The following is a 17690-nucleotide window of genomic DNA, read 5'->3' as shown; positions in this document are numbered from 1 at the left end:
TTTGTCAAAATGCCTTTCTGAGTTCTTAGAAATTCCCTTGATAGGCAGGTTAAAGTGTGTCTTCTAAAACAATAACACCTTGCCTGTAGTTTTCTTATAATTATACATATAAGTAATGCGATTTTTTAATGCTTGACCTTTTCAAGTTGATGATATACATATTATAATAAAATTATAATAAAATTTAAAGGATTATGGAAACTAATGTATTTACAATAAAAAGACACTTGATAATGCTGTGTATATGCATTTAATTTAAATTTTACAACTTTGAATCAGCATGAATTGCAATGAATGGGTCTTCAGCAGAGTTACTAATAGAAATCTGAGCCTTGCCATCACTGGAAACATAGACTTTAATTCCTGTGCAATTTCCATTAATTTTATCTCCAGAAATGACATCACAATATGTGCCACCAGGAAGACCAGTTTGCAAAGTTGTTGACAATGACCTATAAAACAAAATTTGATATTTAACTTAAATTCATTACTGTCAAATATAATAATTCAGATTCTCTCCAAAGTAAATAAACAGCTTAGTTTTGTGCCATAAAATTTTAAGCAGTCAAGGTCTCAATAAGAAGAAAATGGAAACACAGAGACCTTTCCAGTGGATGTGAACAGCACTCTCAGTACAATGTAATCATACAGAATACCTACCTATTCCTAGTCAGTGGTGACTATTACCAGACCATAAAGGTTGAAGAATGGCAGTGAAGATCTACAGGAATTGCTACCTTTAGATAAAAGTACTGCCTGTGGTAAACATAAATATTTTCTATTTGCTTTTTGTGAATTTATAAAAATACTTATTGCTTTAAAGAATTAAAATTGGAATTTTTCTTCAAAAAGTATTTTTTCAAGAGACCAAAAATCATTAGAATTAGAAGTAAAAATATTCTAGCATTTTTATGAAGAAGTATATATCTTGGAAGAGAAAACTATCTTGTATAAATTTATTTCAGTTCTTCTATGAAGAGAACACAGAAATTAAAGAATTAGCCATAGGCTCTTTTGGAAGAATAAGAAAGACACATTACTTATTTATTTATTTTTGACCAATTAAATGTAATTTTAGCCTAACCTGAGCTAAACATGAGCAGAAGTTGGGGTGGGACTGAGACATTCCACAGCTGGCAGAGTTCTTCTGGCTGTAGTTCTCCATATGAAAGACTCATTAGACTATAAGAATAGGCTATCAGTATCACTAAAGAAAGGCCAGCAATGAGAAGCTTTAGAAGTAAAACTAAAAAAATTCTAGTGGGAATATCATTGGCCATAAGATACATTTCTAACACATACACTTTAAAGTAGTACTTGTCCCTGAGAGGTAGGAAGTGAAGAATATATAGCAAAGGAGCAGATAGTGGAGTAGTTGAGATACAGAGCTAAAAAAGATATTCCAATACTAAGATTGAGACTGAAAGCCATGTTCTTTTAGAGACTTTTGCCATCCTTACATTAACTGTTGGTATATTTAGTGGCTCATGTAATATTAGCATAATGTGCATAATATTTAGTACACAGTATTGCATGGATGCATAAGAAAGCTCCAGTTAAAACAAAGACCCTTATAAAAATGGGGGGGGGGGAATAAATGCTATCATCATTTTTCTTCTTTACTTTTCTGATTTCTTATTTTCTTAATTCCCTGACTTAAAGGATTTTCAAGATATGAAAAAAAGTAAATGGACAGGAATAGAATAAAACTAGAACATAACAGTGTAAAAATTATTTAAAATTGATTTTCACTTACCAGTCATCATTATTAAAGACAATGAATCCTTTGTTTCCTCTTCCAAAGGCCACTTGGTTGCTACCATTATCCCACCAGTTTTGAAAAGGCTGGCCATCAACCACATTTCGGAAAATAACCATGTTTCTAAAAGCACAGGATCATACAAAATGTCGACATTCTTAAACTCAAACATTTTAAAGTAAAATGTTAAGGAAAGTGTTAGAGGATATGTATTACTCTTACCTTATTTGGCGCCATCGATGTTCACAGACCCAGTCATTGCCACAAGTAGTGTCTGGATTAATAGTTACTTCTTTGATCACTCCATTATTATTTGGTGGTCCAATCCAATCATTAACATCCTTAATTTAAACAAAAGCAGATTTTTAACACACACACACACACACACACACACACACAACTTTTTCTTCCTTCATTACACCTCTCAATTAATTGGTCCTGCTACTTGTCTCTGCAGTGTCTTTATTTGGAATATATCATGTACAGTATTTTTATAGACCTTTACTGAGTTTTTATCGTCTCTGTAAATTCTGGGTTCTCTAGGTATCTGTTCGAATTATAGGAAAGGGATTTATTTTAGATATCAAGTCTCTGTAATGATGCTACTTCTGAAATCTTCAGTTTAAAAAGAAAACCCTCACTTAATGTTTAAAGGATCTTCATAATTTATTTCTCAGTTCAGTTTTGAAATTGATATTTGGATTAATGATTTTACTATATCCCCGATATTTTTCTCATTCTTACTTATCCTGAAGTGGTCTTTAATTTTTTTATTCTTTAATGAATATCATATTTCATTCATCTTTTAAGATATTTTCCTCATTTAACTTCAGCTCAGCTGAACCATTTCTTTACATTCCATAAAAATTCTTAAAAAATATTTTCACAATATTCATATTTCTTATAGCAAATGCAGGAACTGATTTAAGTTCTTGATAAGTTTTAGCATGTGTAATCTTCATACCAACTCAATGAAATTGGGTACTTATGATAAGTATATATTTTATACCTTGTAATTTCTTCTTTTTCATAAGTTTCTTTTCTTAGTGTGTGGATATCTGTCCTATTACTGAACAGTTTTCATACTCTTTGAAAAAAGAGAGCATAAATTTTATGTATTTAATATCCTTTCCATTACAAAAATCAGAGATCAGCATTGTTTCCATTTAAATAAATACTTGATGAATAAATATTGAATGCAACAACCTCATGAGAAATTAAAACAAAATTACCTACTTCTTTCTTAAGAAAAAGATATTTTGAACAAATTCAAAACTTACTTGTCCATTCACAAAGTTTCTTTGCCAACGGTAGCTTGACATTACTCGTGTAAATCCATAAGGATGAGCAAGCATAAATCCAACTGCCATTTTATACAGCCTGAAAGTTATAAAAATATATTACAATAGAGGAATAGAATATTATTACTCTCATTAAAAGGTGAGTTAAAGACATGTAGAGAGGTTTTTCTCCTACCTTGCATCCCAGAATGTAAGAATGGATGATCCTCCAGCTCCATGTCCTCGTTGGTTATCATGGTTATCCACAAAGACTAGAGCTCTGTCTGAGGGCATGAAACCCCAACCTTCTCCCCAGTTCCTATTAAAAAAATAAATATTTTCATTCTTTTACAATAGGTTTAGAGTAACCTAAATCTGCATCTTTTTTATATAGCATAATTAGATAAACTCTCTAATTATTCCATAGAATTTAGTGTTTTTTTAATTAACAAATCTATAAATTCATTATGTGTTTGTATATATGTAGGATTCCTTGTATCCTTTCATAAGTAAGATTTTTGTCATACAAAAGTTTCTTTTAAAGGTTTCAATATATGCATGTTATGTGGATTTCTGAAAGGGTAATATTCATATCATATTATACAGAAAGACAAACTTGGTTAAAATGAGGCTTCAACACTTTATTCTTGTAGCATGAACACCTTAATATTTCAAATTAATGAGTTGAGAAAATGCATACTTATTCCATAGTTATGGCCAAATTGTAGTCACTTTATAAATGGTAGCATCCTCTTAAAAATAACCTGGCTTTAACAAGAAATATAACTCAAATATAGTGTACTCAAATAAAAGATAGATGAAAATATTTAGGTGATGTTTTGGTTTCCAGAATACTTCCTTGTGACTGATATTCTAAATTAAAAAGATGATTAATTGTGGTTTGAGGAAGAATAACATTTATTAATAATCTACTTGATTATCTAAGAAGGTTCTAAGACAATAACTCATACTGGAGTAGTATGTCTAATAGATCTGTAAAATACTATAAACGACAAATTATATTTACTTTAAGTAAGCCATCTTCTCTCCATTCCACCTGCGAATAACTGTGCCCAGTTTTGCACCATACTTGAATTCTGTCACACGGCCATTTCCAAAGTACTCACTACTTTTAATTGCCTCACCACCCAGATCAATCACCTGGTTTAAATACAGTGGAAAATATAAATTTAATGTAGAAAACTTTTAAAGTATTTTAATGAAAAAATTAATATCAAATAGCCTTAAAACATTTGTTATTTGAAATGCTTAAAACTGCTTTCATCACACTGAGATTCTTATTTTGTTTTGATAAAATATATGTCACAACATTGAAAGAAATCTCTTGACAAGGTAACCTGGGAAAATCTTGATCTCATTTAGTGTTGCACATAAATTATAAAAACAATAGCTCACACTATCATAGAACTTACTCTCTTATCAAAATTTATCAATGCTTGGTAATTACTAATTCATTAACTACTAATTAATTTTTCAAAGAGAACAAAAACATAAACTTTATCATTAGTCCTTTTCTTTACATAAAAATTTTTTTTTCACAGAAAGGAAAATCAGTTTGATTAAAAACTTAGCCAGTAGTGGTATAGTGAAGACCCAAACTCAGAATGGCTTAAACAACAACTACATTATTTTTGGTCTTGTACAATGGTCTCTGGAATGTAATAAATATCAGGAATTCGTAGCCTAAATAAATTTCCTGTAATTCCAAATAACATACTTTGAATTAATGTTTCAAATTAATGAATTGATAAAATGCATACTTATTCCATAGTTATGGCCAAATTGTAGGTACTTTATAAATGATAGCATCCTCTACCTCTAGAATTAAACGTATTATTTCTGAATAAAAATTTTAAGAATACTACAGTATATTAATGACTCAGCCATTAACCTACAGAAATTTCTTATTGAATTAAATCTGCCATTTATTTTCTAGTGAATGAGATGATATAGTTTTTATGCACATATATAGATGAATGTACCTCCTGGAAAATGAAAGGCCTGCTTCCTCCAGGGAACCATTTTGTGTTTAGATTATGCAGTTTATCCAAAACTGCCTTTATGTCTCCAGGCCACATATGCTTAGAAGCATCCAGTCTGAACCCTGCTACACCAATATCAATGAGATGGTTCATATAATTGGCAATTTGGGTGCGCACATAATCTTTCTCCAGGGCAAGATCAAGAAGACCAACCAGACGACAATCTCTGACCTGTTGAGGTAAAAATTTTGTGTTTTTTTAAAATATCATCTTTCACCTGAGAATCCATTTGATTATTTATTCATTCATTTATTCATCAACATATATTTCCAAAATTCATTTTTTAAATTGGGCTTTGGGAATATTGGCATTATTCTGTGGATGCACTTTGAAATATTTTCTAGCATAAAAATGGAGAAGGTAGAAAATGAGTTGATGAGTAGATGAGCTTTTTAGCTGACTGGAGGAATCTATTTATCTATTTATCCTTCCGGGATTGAGGAGTGAACCCAGTGCCTTACACATGCCAGGCAAGGATTCTATCACTGAGTTCTATACCTAGTATCATGACTGCAGAATGCTTTGGATTATTGAGTTTTTTTATTTTTATGCAGTCATGGTTACTTATTTTACCTAGGAATCTAAACTAGTGTTTAAAATTAGTGTTTAAGTAAGTTACATGTGCATAATTAAAGGCATAGGTAGATCTTTATTCAGATCATTATTTTCAAAAGAAAATTACCTGATAAGCATCATTATAGCTTTCAATGCCGCCACTTGAGGTTTTACATTTACCATCATTAAAATCCCAACCAGAGTATGGGACTGCTGGAAACTCCCTATTTCCAGCATTGAAGTAGCTTCCACAAGTACTGCTTGTTCCTGCACCTCCCCCTTCACCACACATATGATTAATTACAGCATCCACATAAATTCTGACCTGAAAAGCAAAGGGTTTGTTTCAATTTGATTTTAGGTAAAAATCTGATACATTATTGATTGAACTTTACAGAGTATTCATTAAAATCTAAAATATTTCTTTATTATTGTATAACTTCATTTTCCAATAAGACTAAAAAGTGAAGCATGAAAGGAAACTAATGTGAAATGAAGAGTGATATCTATTCTAGTTGTCTGGTCATATATTTACATAAATGATGAATTGAGAAAAGCAGAAACTATTATAATTATTAAGAAAGTCATTTTTGAGGAGGTAACAACCAGTTGAGACAGAAGAAATTATTAATTTTTGAAATTTCAGTGGATCACAAGGAAAAAGAAACAATTAGCCTTTACTCTCTGCTTAGGATCTGAAGAAAGGAAGATAGATATTGCCTATCATTACACTCCTCACTCTAAAGAGAAAATGGTTATTTTTTATTAAAAAAAATGATGGAGAAGAGTACTCAGGAATTTACTTATAGATAAATCACATAAAAATTACAGCAATTATTGTAATTGGAATTTCTAATACTTAATAAGAAATGTATTTAGTTATAAAGGTTTAAAGTTGATGCCTTGCTTTACAAATAAACTCTTCTTTGAACTAAATGGTATTTTCTTTAGTATATAAATGGCACATAAATAAGGATTTATAAAGGTTGAACATAAAGCAATAGTTCCTTTGAGTTACAGCTCAAGTATGAAATAAAATTTTAAAAAATCAAGTCCCAGAAACTGTCTGCTCAAGAAGACAAAGAAAAAGAAGAAATTATCTTCCTATATAATATTTTATAGGAAACTTAAATTCACTTACACCAACATTGTTACACCTAGTCACCATGTCTCTGAACTCATTTTCATTTCCAGATCTTGTGCATATTTTATAACTAATTGGCTGGTATCTTTCCCACCAAGGTCTTGAAGGGTTGTTAACAACAATATTTTCATTGGGTGGTGAGATCTACAAAGAAAGCAATCTTAATAAGTATCAAATTATAGATTATTTTATATCATTAAAACCTCTAAAACAAATTAATAACCAAAAATTATTGCTGAATCTTTGTACATGCAGCTACAGTACCTTATAATCACTCTAAAATATTAACATGCCATTAAATATGTCTTGCTATTATCCTGAAGCAAAATATAAAGTTGCCACCAATACTAAATTTTTTCTTCCTCAGAAAACTGTTTCAGAGGACTTATATGTGAAGTAAAATATTATCTCAGATTCACAGAAATGGATTGCCATTTTACTATATCATTTATCATAAACTCAAGTAAATGTTGCAATTTATGATGTGAACAATCTTTACCTGAACTCCTCCAAATCCATTGGGAGCTAAGTATCGCTCACATTCCTGAGCAATATCAACCCAGCGCCACTCAAACAAGTGGACCATAGAGGTCCTTCCCTGTTGAGTGTTTGGGGAATACTGAGCCCAACAGAGCCCAAGGGCTGAAAGCAGCAAAAAGAACTTCATTTTGCTCTGAAGCTGCCACTGTTCTTTCTAGCAACTATTTATATTCCTGTAAAAAGAGCACATTTGACAAAGTAAACGTTAACATGAATAAATATTTAGAGTACAAACACTGGAATGTGAAAAAGATTATTGATAATAATGTTAACTCAACAGGTGAAGAACATTCATAAAATCTCCCAAGAAAATAATCTTAAATGACCTTTTAGAACTTAATGTTGTTCTTATTAAAGGAATATTAGTCTTTTCAAATATCTGGCATGTGACATATGTAAACAGTCCTCATTCATTTATTATTTAGCTAGAAGTAGATCTTATTTCTGATGTGCTTCACTAATAGAAAGTTACAATTAGACACAACTCAACTTATACTCAAAATGTTGTTTGAACTATTTATCTGCAATATTTGTAATATTTCAATTTCCAAAAAGAAACAATACATTAATTTTCTTGTCCTCCTTCCCCCACACCAATTTTTAGTCATTTACATTTCTGCATTAAAATTTTAAAAACTACTTGAAATTTAAATGCCCATGAATTAGAGAATTAGGATGCCCCCACTCATCAATTCAAGTGCTTAATAACATGGCTAGAGTAGTATATTTTGTGCTAGAATAGTAGGATTTATGCTGGAATAGCAGAATTTGTGGTGGTTATGATTTTATCCCCATAGCCAAACATCTTTTATGTCTAATAAAACACTAAATCAAAGAATGCACACCCTTTTCCTCCTTAATTAATAGTATATTTGGGAAAATATTATTCATCCTTTCAACAAGGATTGAGTGTTCTCCTTTGCAGAGTATTAAGAATGATATAAGGGATATAATGATGAGCAAGACAGTCATTTTTCTATTCCAAGAGAGCTTACATTCTAGTGGAAGAAAAACAAAATATGCAAGTAAATATAATATCAGTAATGACAATAACAGTGATGATAAATAATTTCAGATTTCAATAAAAACTACTATGAAGTAACAGCATAATAAAATAGAGAGTAACATCACTATCAGAGTATTTCAGACTGGATGGTCAGTGAAACATTACTAAGGGAATGATTTTAGCTGTGAATTAAAGAATTAAATATAAGTAGTCATTTGAAGACAAGAAAAAGAACAATCTAGATAGAGGAGAAAGCAAAAACTGATGGACAAAAAAAGCTTGGAATACTCGAGAAACTTTTTTTTTAAGTTAGCAAGGCTAAAGCATGTGTGAGAAATGGAAAAGCAAATGAATTGAAAATAGATAAGTAGGTCAGATCTTAGAATGAATCAAGAAAGAGAGCTAGTGATGCTGTAAGGAGAGCTGAAAGAGCATGCTGTACTTTAAAAGGAAATCATCATTGCCTCTTGGAGGAAATGAGAAACTGGAGTATAAGAATGAAAAAAGGAAGATAAGTTAGAAGCTTTTTATAGTAGTCCAGGAAAGAAGTGGGTGACTTTGACTAGGGCATAGATAGGATGTTTGTGAATATATTCAATCTAAAGGTTTGTGAATATATTCAATCTAAAGAATTATGAAATGCAGACACTAAAGATATAGATATTTGGCAATGATATCATTTATCAAGATGAGGGAAAATGAGGAAGTACTATCTCTGGGAAAGAGTTATTATTCCAATTATTACCTATTTATTTCTCTAGTATTCACAGCACTCTCCTTTGGTCCTTCCTGGGACCAACCAAGTGGACAATTAAATTACATGTAAGTTCATATCTCCTGGTATTCTTCCTATGATCCTCTTCTACCATTGTTGTGTACCTGGCAAATACTGAGTTGAAGCAACATCTTCATAAAGCCTACACTCATATTCCTAGGCATAGTTCATAACTCCTCTGCTGTGTAACAGCTTTTCAAATTATTATACATATCATTTATATTGTAAATGTGTTATAAATAATTAAATATTTACATGTTCACCATTCTGGACTAAGCTTTTAAAAGGCAGACATCATATGTAATATTCCTAGAACCTAGCAAATGATTAGTATGTCTAATGTGCTCAATAAATGGCTATCTAACATATACTCTAAGTTCCATATCTTGCAAAACAATGAGGTTACTGTGTGTTATGTCTTCCTTTTATAAATAAATGAATACTATGTCAGAAATTGTGTAATACTTCAACCCTTGTCTTTTCAAAAATTTCATATACATGAAGAAACTAAGGCCCAGAGAGACTGAGCAATTTGCCCAAACTTCTGTAGTAAGTGACAGGGCAGAATATAAAAGGTCTGACTATGAAGTGACATTTTCTGTGTTACATCAACATTTCTTCCATATTTCTAAAGTTGGAATGTCACTATAGAAGCCACGAGCAAGAATTATCTATGGAGCAGTTGAGATGTTGCTAATTTGAACAGAGATATACTCTAAGTATAAAATATACTTTGTATTTCAGAGTTAATATAAAACCAGAACATGAAAATTAATAATTGTTTTTACTTGATGAATTAATATTCTGAGAGAAATTAAGATAAATAAAATCTATTATTAACATAAATAACCTCAGTTCATTTTTTGCTTCTTTACAAATGGTCATTAAAAATGTTAAATTACATACATGATATGTCAGATCCTAGTAGAATTATTTTATATGTTAAGTATGAGGAGGGATACAGCCACACACAAAAGCCAACCATAGTAAAGTGAAGGGTGAGATCACTGTGGTAAGAGAGTCATGAGTAAAGTGTGTTAAGATTTTATTGACACAAAAAGCAATTTCTGACATGAATAGGGGAAGATGAAATTGATTCGAAGAATGAGTTTGATTTTAATGAAAAAAGATCAGGTAAAATACCATTTTAGTAAGAAAAATAGAATTATCAAATGTGAGTAAGGGCAAGGAGGAAAAAAATGCTTTAAAATCATAAATTCAGGTAAAAGAGAACCATGGACATCAAGGTGATAAAGATGTATTGAGAATGCTCAAAGTCAGAAGAAAGAAACACTTTTCTTGGAAGCCTATACCAAGATACTGATTGTTTGCTTTAGACAGGAAAGGAACCTGATTAGAACTTTTTAAGTATAACAGATGCATTAGAAGGCACAAGTAGCTGGGAAGAAACAATAGAAGTCCTGCAGATTATTGAACAGGCAGTCATGATAATCTGAACTAGGATTATAGCAATAAGAATGAGAATTAGGAGAGTACTGCAGATTATTGCAATAAGGGCTACCTGATGAATAACATTTTCCAGTGGCCATACCTATGTGGACTCGCTTCCTATATAGTCTATGGGACTGATTTACACAATGTTTGATTTGCCTTATAGAGTGAAATGTCAGTCAACATGGAACACACAAAAATTTTATTAGGACTTGCATGAGGCTTAATCTTATGAAAATCAGAGTCTATTGTGCTGTGTGCAGAGTTGGAATGAATGGATAGGTAAAGATGTCTGGTTGTCCTTAGCCATTTCAATCATCTGAGTTTTTGACCCACTAGCTAACAGTAGATGAATAATGCTCCACAGCTGAGCCAGCAGAAGGGCCATCTGTTCCACCCATACAATTATAAGACATGAGATATTGTTATTAAGTAATAATTAATTATACAGAGAAGAGAGATGCAATAAATCTGGTGAAGATTGAAATGGTAGCTAAATAGACATCAGTGGAGAAAAAAATGGAGTTAAATGGGACTTTGTTATTTAAAGGTTGGGTGAGTGGAAAATGGCAATGCCCACGTCACTTTCAGTGCAATTTAAAGATAGATTGGTTACAGGAACACTAAATCCTGAGTTTGAGCTTCTACTTTTAAACCTACATGGGAATACAAAAAACAAGTTAAAAGATAGGTGTGAGAAGCAAAATACCAGAGAAATTTGGGAGTTTCCAATAAAGCAATGGTATTTTGAGGAATGGCACACAATATATTTACTGATTTACCAGAGATTCTGAGCAGAAGAGATGTTATCCCCAAACAATGTCCAGGCTGTCTGAATTATTGGTCTGGAAAACTGGATCCTTGATAGCTGACAATGTACCAAGAGAGATATTGAAAATACAGATACCATCAATTGATATAAAAGATGGGGTAGAGGGTATAGGAAGGAGAGAATAAAGAGCTCTTTCATTACCAGAGAAAGTTTTTCAAAAACAAACAAAAAAGGAAAATTTGCAAGGATTACGAAACACTAACTAGATGTGCTTGAGAATTAGAATCAGATTAGAAGAGAAGACGGATTATATAGTTGGTGATAATATAGAGCTGATGCTCTAAAGAGTTGAGAGAGAAATAATTTTAACTTCACACTTGATTCAAGGTTACAAATGCTAAAATGTAATGGTTCAGAACATGACCTAAAGATTAAGACAAGCTAGTTTTAAATCTTGACCTTTCCATTTATCAGTTGTGTAACCCTGGAAATTGGCCTTTGTATATTTAACTTATCTATGAACTAGATAAAGTAATGCTTATGTCATAAAATTATCATGATTAAACAAGTTAATGCAAGTAAAGCTGTTATCCTAGTGTATGAACATGATAAAATCTCAGTAAGCTTGTTTGCTATGATATTGTTATTACAGCATTGTTATTTTTAGTCTTGGTCCTACTGAAATTGTTACAAACTCATTTGTCTTTTCACCTTTCATTCTTTCATCACTTGGCATTCTCTTTCCTTTCCACACTTTTCAACTTCTAATAATTCTTTCTACTTATCAGAAATACTTCTGTATCTCCAAGAATAAGATATGGGAATGAGAAGACATCTTTATTATTTTCCATCTCTAATTTTTTTGAATTTTTTTCTTTTTCCTTTCTTCTTTCCTTTCTATATTCCCTCTTTTTCCCCTTCACACAGCTCTTTCTTTCTATATCTTTCCTTCTTTAAATATTTTTTATTTTATATGACAGTGAAATGCATTACAATTCTTATTGTACATATAGAGTACAATTTTTCATATATCTCTTTGTATACACAGTATATTCACAGCAGACTACTGGGGGAGGTCAAGCCCAGAGGCCCAGATCTTCTTACACAGGCCTCTGCAGGGCCCAGGTGCACAAGTAGGCCTGGCCCACCCCTTTCCCAGCAGGGCAGACACAGCCAGAAACTAGCCTTTGGCGCAGAACCATCCCTTGTAACCAGCAGACTACTGTGGGAGGTCAAGCCCAGTGGCCCAAATCCACCCACATGGACCTCTGAGGGGCCCAGGTGCACAGAAGGCCTGGTCCACCCTTTCCCTGTGGGGCAGATACCACTAGAGCCTAGCCTTTGGCATAGGACTGCCCATTTTGACGAGCAAACTACCAGGGGATGTCAAGCCCAGCAACCCAGATCCACTGAAGCAGGACTCAGACCCAGGAAGCAGTAGCACTCAATGAGGGACACCAGCAGGGTCTGGAAGCCCAACATTATGGTGAGGTATAGACAATCTGTATAGGTACTACAAGAATATAGGGAAGAAACTGTAATATCTCAGATTCACACTGCAAGAAAGGAAGACACATAGACAACATGAAAAAACAAGGGAGGAAAGTGCCCCAAACACAGCAGGACACTAATAACAGAACCAATGGAGAGCAAATTTGATGAAATGTCAAAGCTAAATTATCTTTAAAATATTGATAAATCAAAAGGCAAAAGTGCATAACTTTAAATATGTAATACTGTGAGCCTTGTGAATTGGGAGACAACCCCATTATCTCATCATAATATAACACTCAGACTTATGATTACTTGAATACATTTCCTCTCAAATTTCTCTCAACAATTAAATACTAAAATAACCATGTGATTGGGAGAAAGTTTGTCCACAAATGGACTGATCTCTTATTTCTTCCTTATTGTGAATGAATGGCATGACAGTAGAGGCAAAGAGGCATACGATTGGTTCTTAAGGTATTAAAAATGTCAGAGCTTCCACAGCATGGCAACAGCTTTCATGAACATAGTAACAACTTATCCAAGGCTCCAATGACTATGAACAGTGAGGGCTACAACCAAGGATGAATGGTCCACCGCAAAGCAAAGATTCAAACATGCAGCCAGAGCATCCCCAGGAGCAAAACACTGATAACCCTTTCACTAGTTCAATGGAGCCTTGAAACCAAAATGGGGATTGGTGACCAGTGAAGGTGCTGCATTCCACAGCATCCTGGGGTAAGTCAGTGCTGGAGAAATATTGAGACATGAGCATTTCTGACCACTGGTATCCAAAGTAACAGAGCTTAGCCTCCTTGGACATTGCAGAGGACACTCAATCTTAAGAGAATTGCTATCCTGTTTTTGAGGGCTCCAGGTCCTTCATCAACCTGGAAGCAGTTATGACCCATTTAATCTTAATTTTCCCCTCAAACAAGCAATCTGAAGATCTCTAAACCCCACAGGAGAAGGCTTCATATAAATAAATATGTTGCTACCTTGTGAAATTAAATCTGCAATCAAATCCTGGATAGCTTTGGAATAAAAAACAAAATCAATATGGATTTGCAATATTTGTTGTATCTATTTTCCTAGAATAGCTATCCTGTAAGAATTTTCCTCAGAAAACCTATCAAAGTTAGTAATAATAATTCTGTTAACCATGTATGTTTATTTTTTGCATTGCACAACAAAGAGGAAATTTCTCTCTATTCGAAAGCTCTCTTGTTACTATACATGGTAGCAAATGATATAACTTGGAAATTCCTTAAAAATATGAAATAAGGCTAGAAATTCATACACATAAAATACATAAAACAGGGCATCTAATAATATCCTAACAGTAAATCAACAATCTTTCAGGTCGATATTTATAGTCAATATACATACCCAATGTTTATGGGATATACTGTGATACTTTTGATTCATATATATATGATATGCACTGATCAAAACAGGATATTTAATGTGTCCATCTTCTTATCATTGTTTTATGTTTAAAACTTTCAAGTTTTCTCTTCTAGTTATTCATAACATATTTATTAGGTTATTGTGAAATATAACACCCCATCAACAGTTGGAAATGCTAACTACCCTGATTTGATCATTGTACCTTGTATACATGAGTCAAATTATTATACCACACCTAATAAATATGTACTATTAAAATAATATTATATAAATGAATAATTGTAAAAAATCATATCCACAGATATGAAGAAAATTCTAACTGAAAATTATCCAGTGCATAGTTTTCTCTAAAATATTTTTCCAATAGATATTATATGAGACATTGTTATTTTATTTAATGTCTGCTATATATATGTCAATATAATGGTAAGACTCCAGCAAAAATTCGGGATTTCACTTAATCCATTTAGCTTAAACCCTACTTGAGTCATGCCAAAGCCAGAATTACATAAATTGATAGAGTTCTATTAAAATGTTAAAAAAAGAGTAATAACTCCCAAGAAACCTGTACATTTCTATAACTTCCTGTCTATTTATACAAATATCAATTACTCACAAAATTCTTTCTACCTCTTGTAAGTAGTCTCACAACTGTGTTAAATGCTACTGGAGTTTTTAATATCCAAAGGAATTGAAGAGACAAATTACATACTCTTGTCATTTACAGTTATTAGCCAGAGACCTCATATTTATGTATTTTGTAGTAAAAAAATTTAATAGAAGTATCATTAAAATATTCAATAGAAATATTTTTATTTACTTTATAGTTTATAACCAATAGAAATTTATTTCTCATTCTTCTATAGGCTGTAAAAAGGACATACTTTTAATGTCACATCTATGCAAGGTATGTTATCACATATATCTACCTCCAAGTATTGCAACTTTGATTTTTTTCTATTTTTCCAGTTTTTTAATGTACTAAAGCTTTAGTTAGTTTTATTAACTATAAAACTTGATCAAGTGGATAGTTGTTCTTATTGAAAAGAAGCCATAATTCCTTTGAATTTTACATTGTGTTATGTAAGATTTTCTCAAAACAGGAAACCTTCACACATCAGTTGCCCCCACCAGAAGTGAGGAAAAAGAAAATAAACCTAAGCTTAGGATAAGCCCCACGTGAAGGTTAGATAAAGAAGGCAAAGATAATGAAATTTGCCTACCAGATCTCTAAAATTAGAGAAATGTTTTGAGCCAGCACTCAGTCACATTTCCAACATAAATAGTACAGTTTATTCTGCTAGACACTGAAACATGAGCTGTCAGCAAACCTAAAATAGACTGTGAAACTCTGAACTGTATATCAAACCATATGACAGAAACCACCTATTTCAAGACAAAAAGGGTGGATGAAGGGGAGAGGGGACTTATATTAAACTCAAGAAAATATTAAAACCCACTTACCAGGTCAACTTAAAATCAGCAATATCCCAAATCCACAGTTCAGTGTTTTTCAATTGTGAAATGACAAAAATCTCAGTTTTGCTTTTTTTTTTCTGATCAGCAGAAAAGAAGGAAATGCTGGATGTAGAATTTTATAAATTTTACAAAACCTCTTCCTTTCTCAATGCAATCCTACAGCCCTGTTCCAATTCTTCAAATCTAATTTGTACAAGCAGTAATCCAATCTCCATAATGACACCGCATTGGCCTCATCCTTGCTTCCTGAGCCAACCACTGTCTTTCCTCTGTTAAATTTGCTGTTCTGCAACCTTTTCTGATTACACCATACCTACACAGTTGTTTCAATTTCTTTTTCTACAATGTCCTCTTGCACTCTCAACTAATCTTTTTTTTCCCCTGAATCACTTAAACTAATATACATAGAAAAAACCTTTGCTAAATTAATCATAAAGATTGTATCATCATCTAATTGGGTCAAATTAGCTAAATAAAATAAGTGAGACTAGAATGTAAACAAAGTGACTACAAAAGAAACCTCATTTTAAGTCTAAGTTCTGCTATCTATAATGTGAACCTTGGATAATCAATTGATATCTACAGATTTCATTAGGATCTTCACTTTGGAAATGAGGGTGGTAGTATTTTAATCAAAATGATGAAAGAACAGAATCCTCTAAGGATATTAACAATATGTATTGAGTGTTGCTTTCTAATTCTATGCTTTATCAGTTTGATCCACCCCCACACCCCGAGCCAGCCCTGAAGGATTGAATTATGATTATCACTATTTGTAATAAAGTTTTATATTGGCTCTTTTTAGTTACATTTTTAAGTAACCAGTAGAATACATTTTAACATAATTATACAATTACAGAATATAACTTGTTCTAATTCATACTCCAGTACCTCTTTTTCCCTTTCCCTCTTCCCACCTGCTGCCTCTACTGATTGATCTGCCATTTACCAATAATTATTTTTTAATTAATTTCTTGTCAATATGTATCATGGTGAGATTCACTGTGGTATATTCATATATGTAAAGGAAAGTTATGTCAGATTCACTCCACTGCCTTTCCTTTTCCTATTACCCTCTCTTCCCTTCATTTCCCTTCATTCACTGAACTTCTACTCCAACCCCTTATTGTGGGTTAGCTTCCATATATCAGGGAAAACATTTAACCTTTATTTTGGGGGGATTGGCTTATTTCACTTAGCATCATAGTTTCTAGCTCCATCTATTTATTGGCAAATGACATAAAGTCATTCTCTTTATGACTGAGTCATACTCCATTGTGTATATATGCCACATTTTCTTTATCCGTTCATCTGTTGAAGGGCATCTAGTTTGTCTCCATAGCTTAGCCATCATGAATTGAGCTGCTATAAACATTGATGTGGCTATGTCACTGTAATATGATAATATTGACTCCTTTGGACATATATTGAGGAATGGGATAACACTGTCAAATGGGATTATCACTATTTTTAAAATGAGAAAACAGAGACATTGAAAAAAGCAGGCCATATGATTTGTTCATTGTCAAATTGTAGAAAATATTGGACTGAAATTCAAGACAAAGTAGTGTAACTCTTCAGTGAGCTCTTCCTATACTCTTGCTTGTTTGGTTGTTATGAAAATCAGACAAAGTATTGTTAGTGAACATATTTTGGAATATATAAAGTTCTGTTTAGTTAATAATATTTTTAGAAGACTGTGGAAGTGGTAAGGGTTCTTCATACATTTCTTGCTTTTCAAGTGTTAACTCAAATGGAATTATTTCTTTCTGGTAGTTTTCAATTATAAATTCACACTCACAGACAGTTCACAATAATTGGTGTGTCTCCCTGCAGGTGAAATATACACCTGTTTGAATTTGAGGAAGTCCAGGTAATTTGCTTTTGCAATGAAATGCAAGAAAAAAAATAATGTTTACTTAGGGGCCTCCTAAATTGTTAAAATATATGTCAAAATAAAGATT

General features: G+C 32.3%; 1 protein-coding gene across 2 annotated transcripts; it reads right to left on the bottom strand.

Moving 5' to 3' along the window:
• Positions 1-249: 249 nt before the first annotated feature.
• On the bottom strand, positions 250-15925 carry LOC143405021 (pancreatic alpha-amylase). 2 transcript variants are annotated; one of them, XM_076863353.2, is made up of 11 exons: positions 15712-15925; positions 7301-7514; positions 6799-6945; positions 5785-5982; positions 5043-5273; positions 4067-4200; positions 3236-3358; positions 3040-3139; positions 1982-2100; positions 1757-1882; positions 250-452 (listed from the first exon to the last, which is right to left on the bottom strand). In XM_076863353.2, the coding sequence occupies exons 2-11, from the start codon at positions 7466-7468 to the stop codon at positions 263-265; spliced, it is 1536 nt and encodes a 511-aa protein (XP_076719468.1). In that variant the 5' UTR covers positions 7469-7514; positions 15712-15925; the 3' UTR covers positions 250-262. The 2 variants fall into 2 exon arrangements, with proteins under 2 accessions (XP_076719468.1, XP_076719469.1); XM_076863354.2 differs by lacking the exon at positions 7301-7514 and having other exon boundaries at positions 15712-15924.
• Between the last annotated feature and the right edge of the window lie 1765 nt (positions 15926-17690).

This window comes from Callospermophilus lateralis, chromosome 7 (genome assembly GCF_048772815.1).
Source record: "Callospermophilus lateralis isolate mCalLat2 chromosome 7, mCalLat2.hap1, whole genome shotgun sequence".
NCBI lineage: Eukaryota > Metazoa > Chordata > Mammalia > Rodentia > Sciuridae > Callospermophilus > Callospermophilus lateralis.
This window is presented reverse-complemented; position numbering and strand designations above follow the sequence as displayed.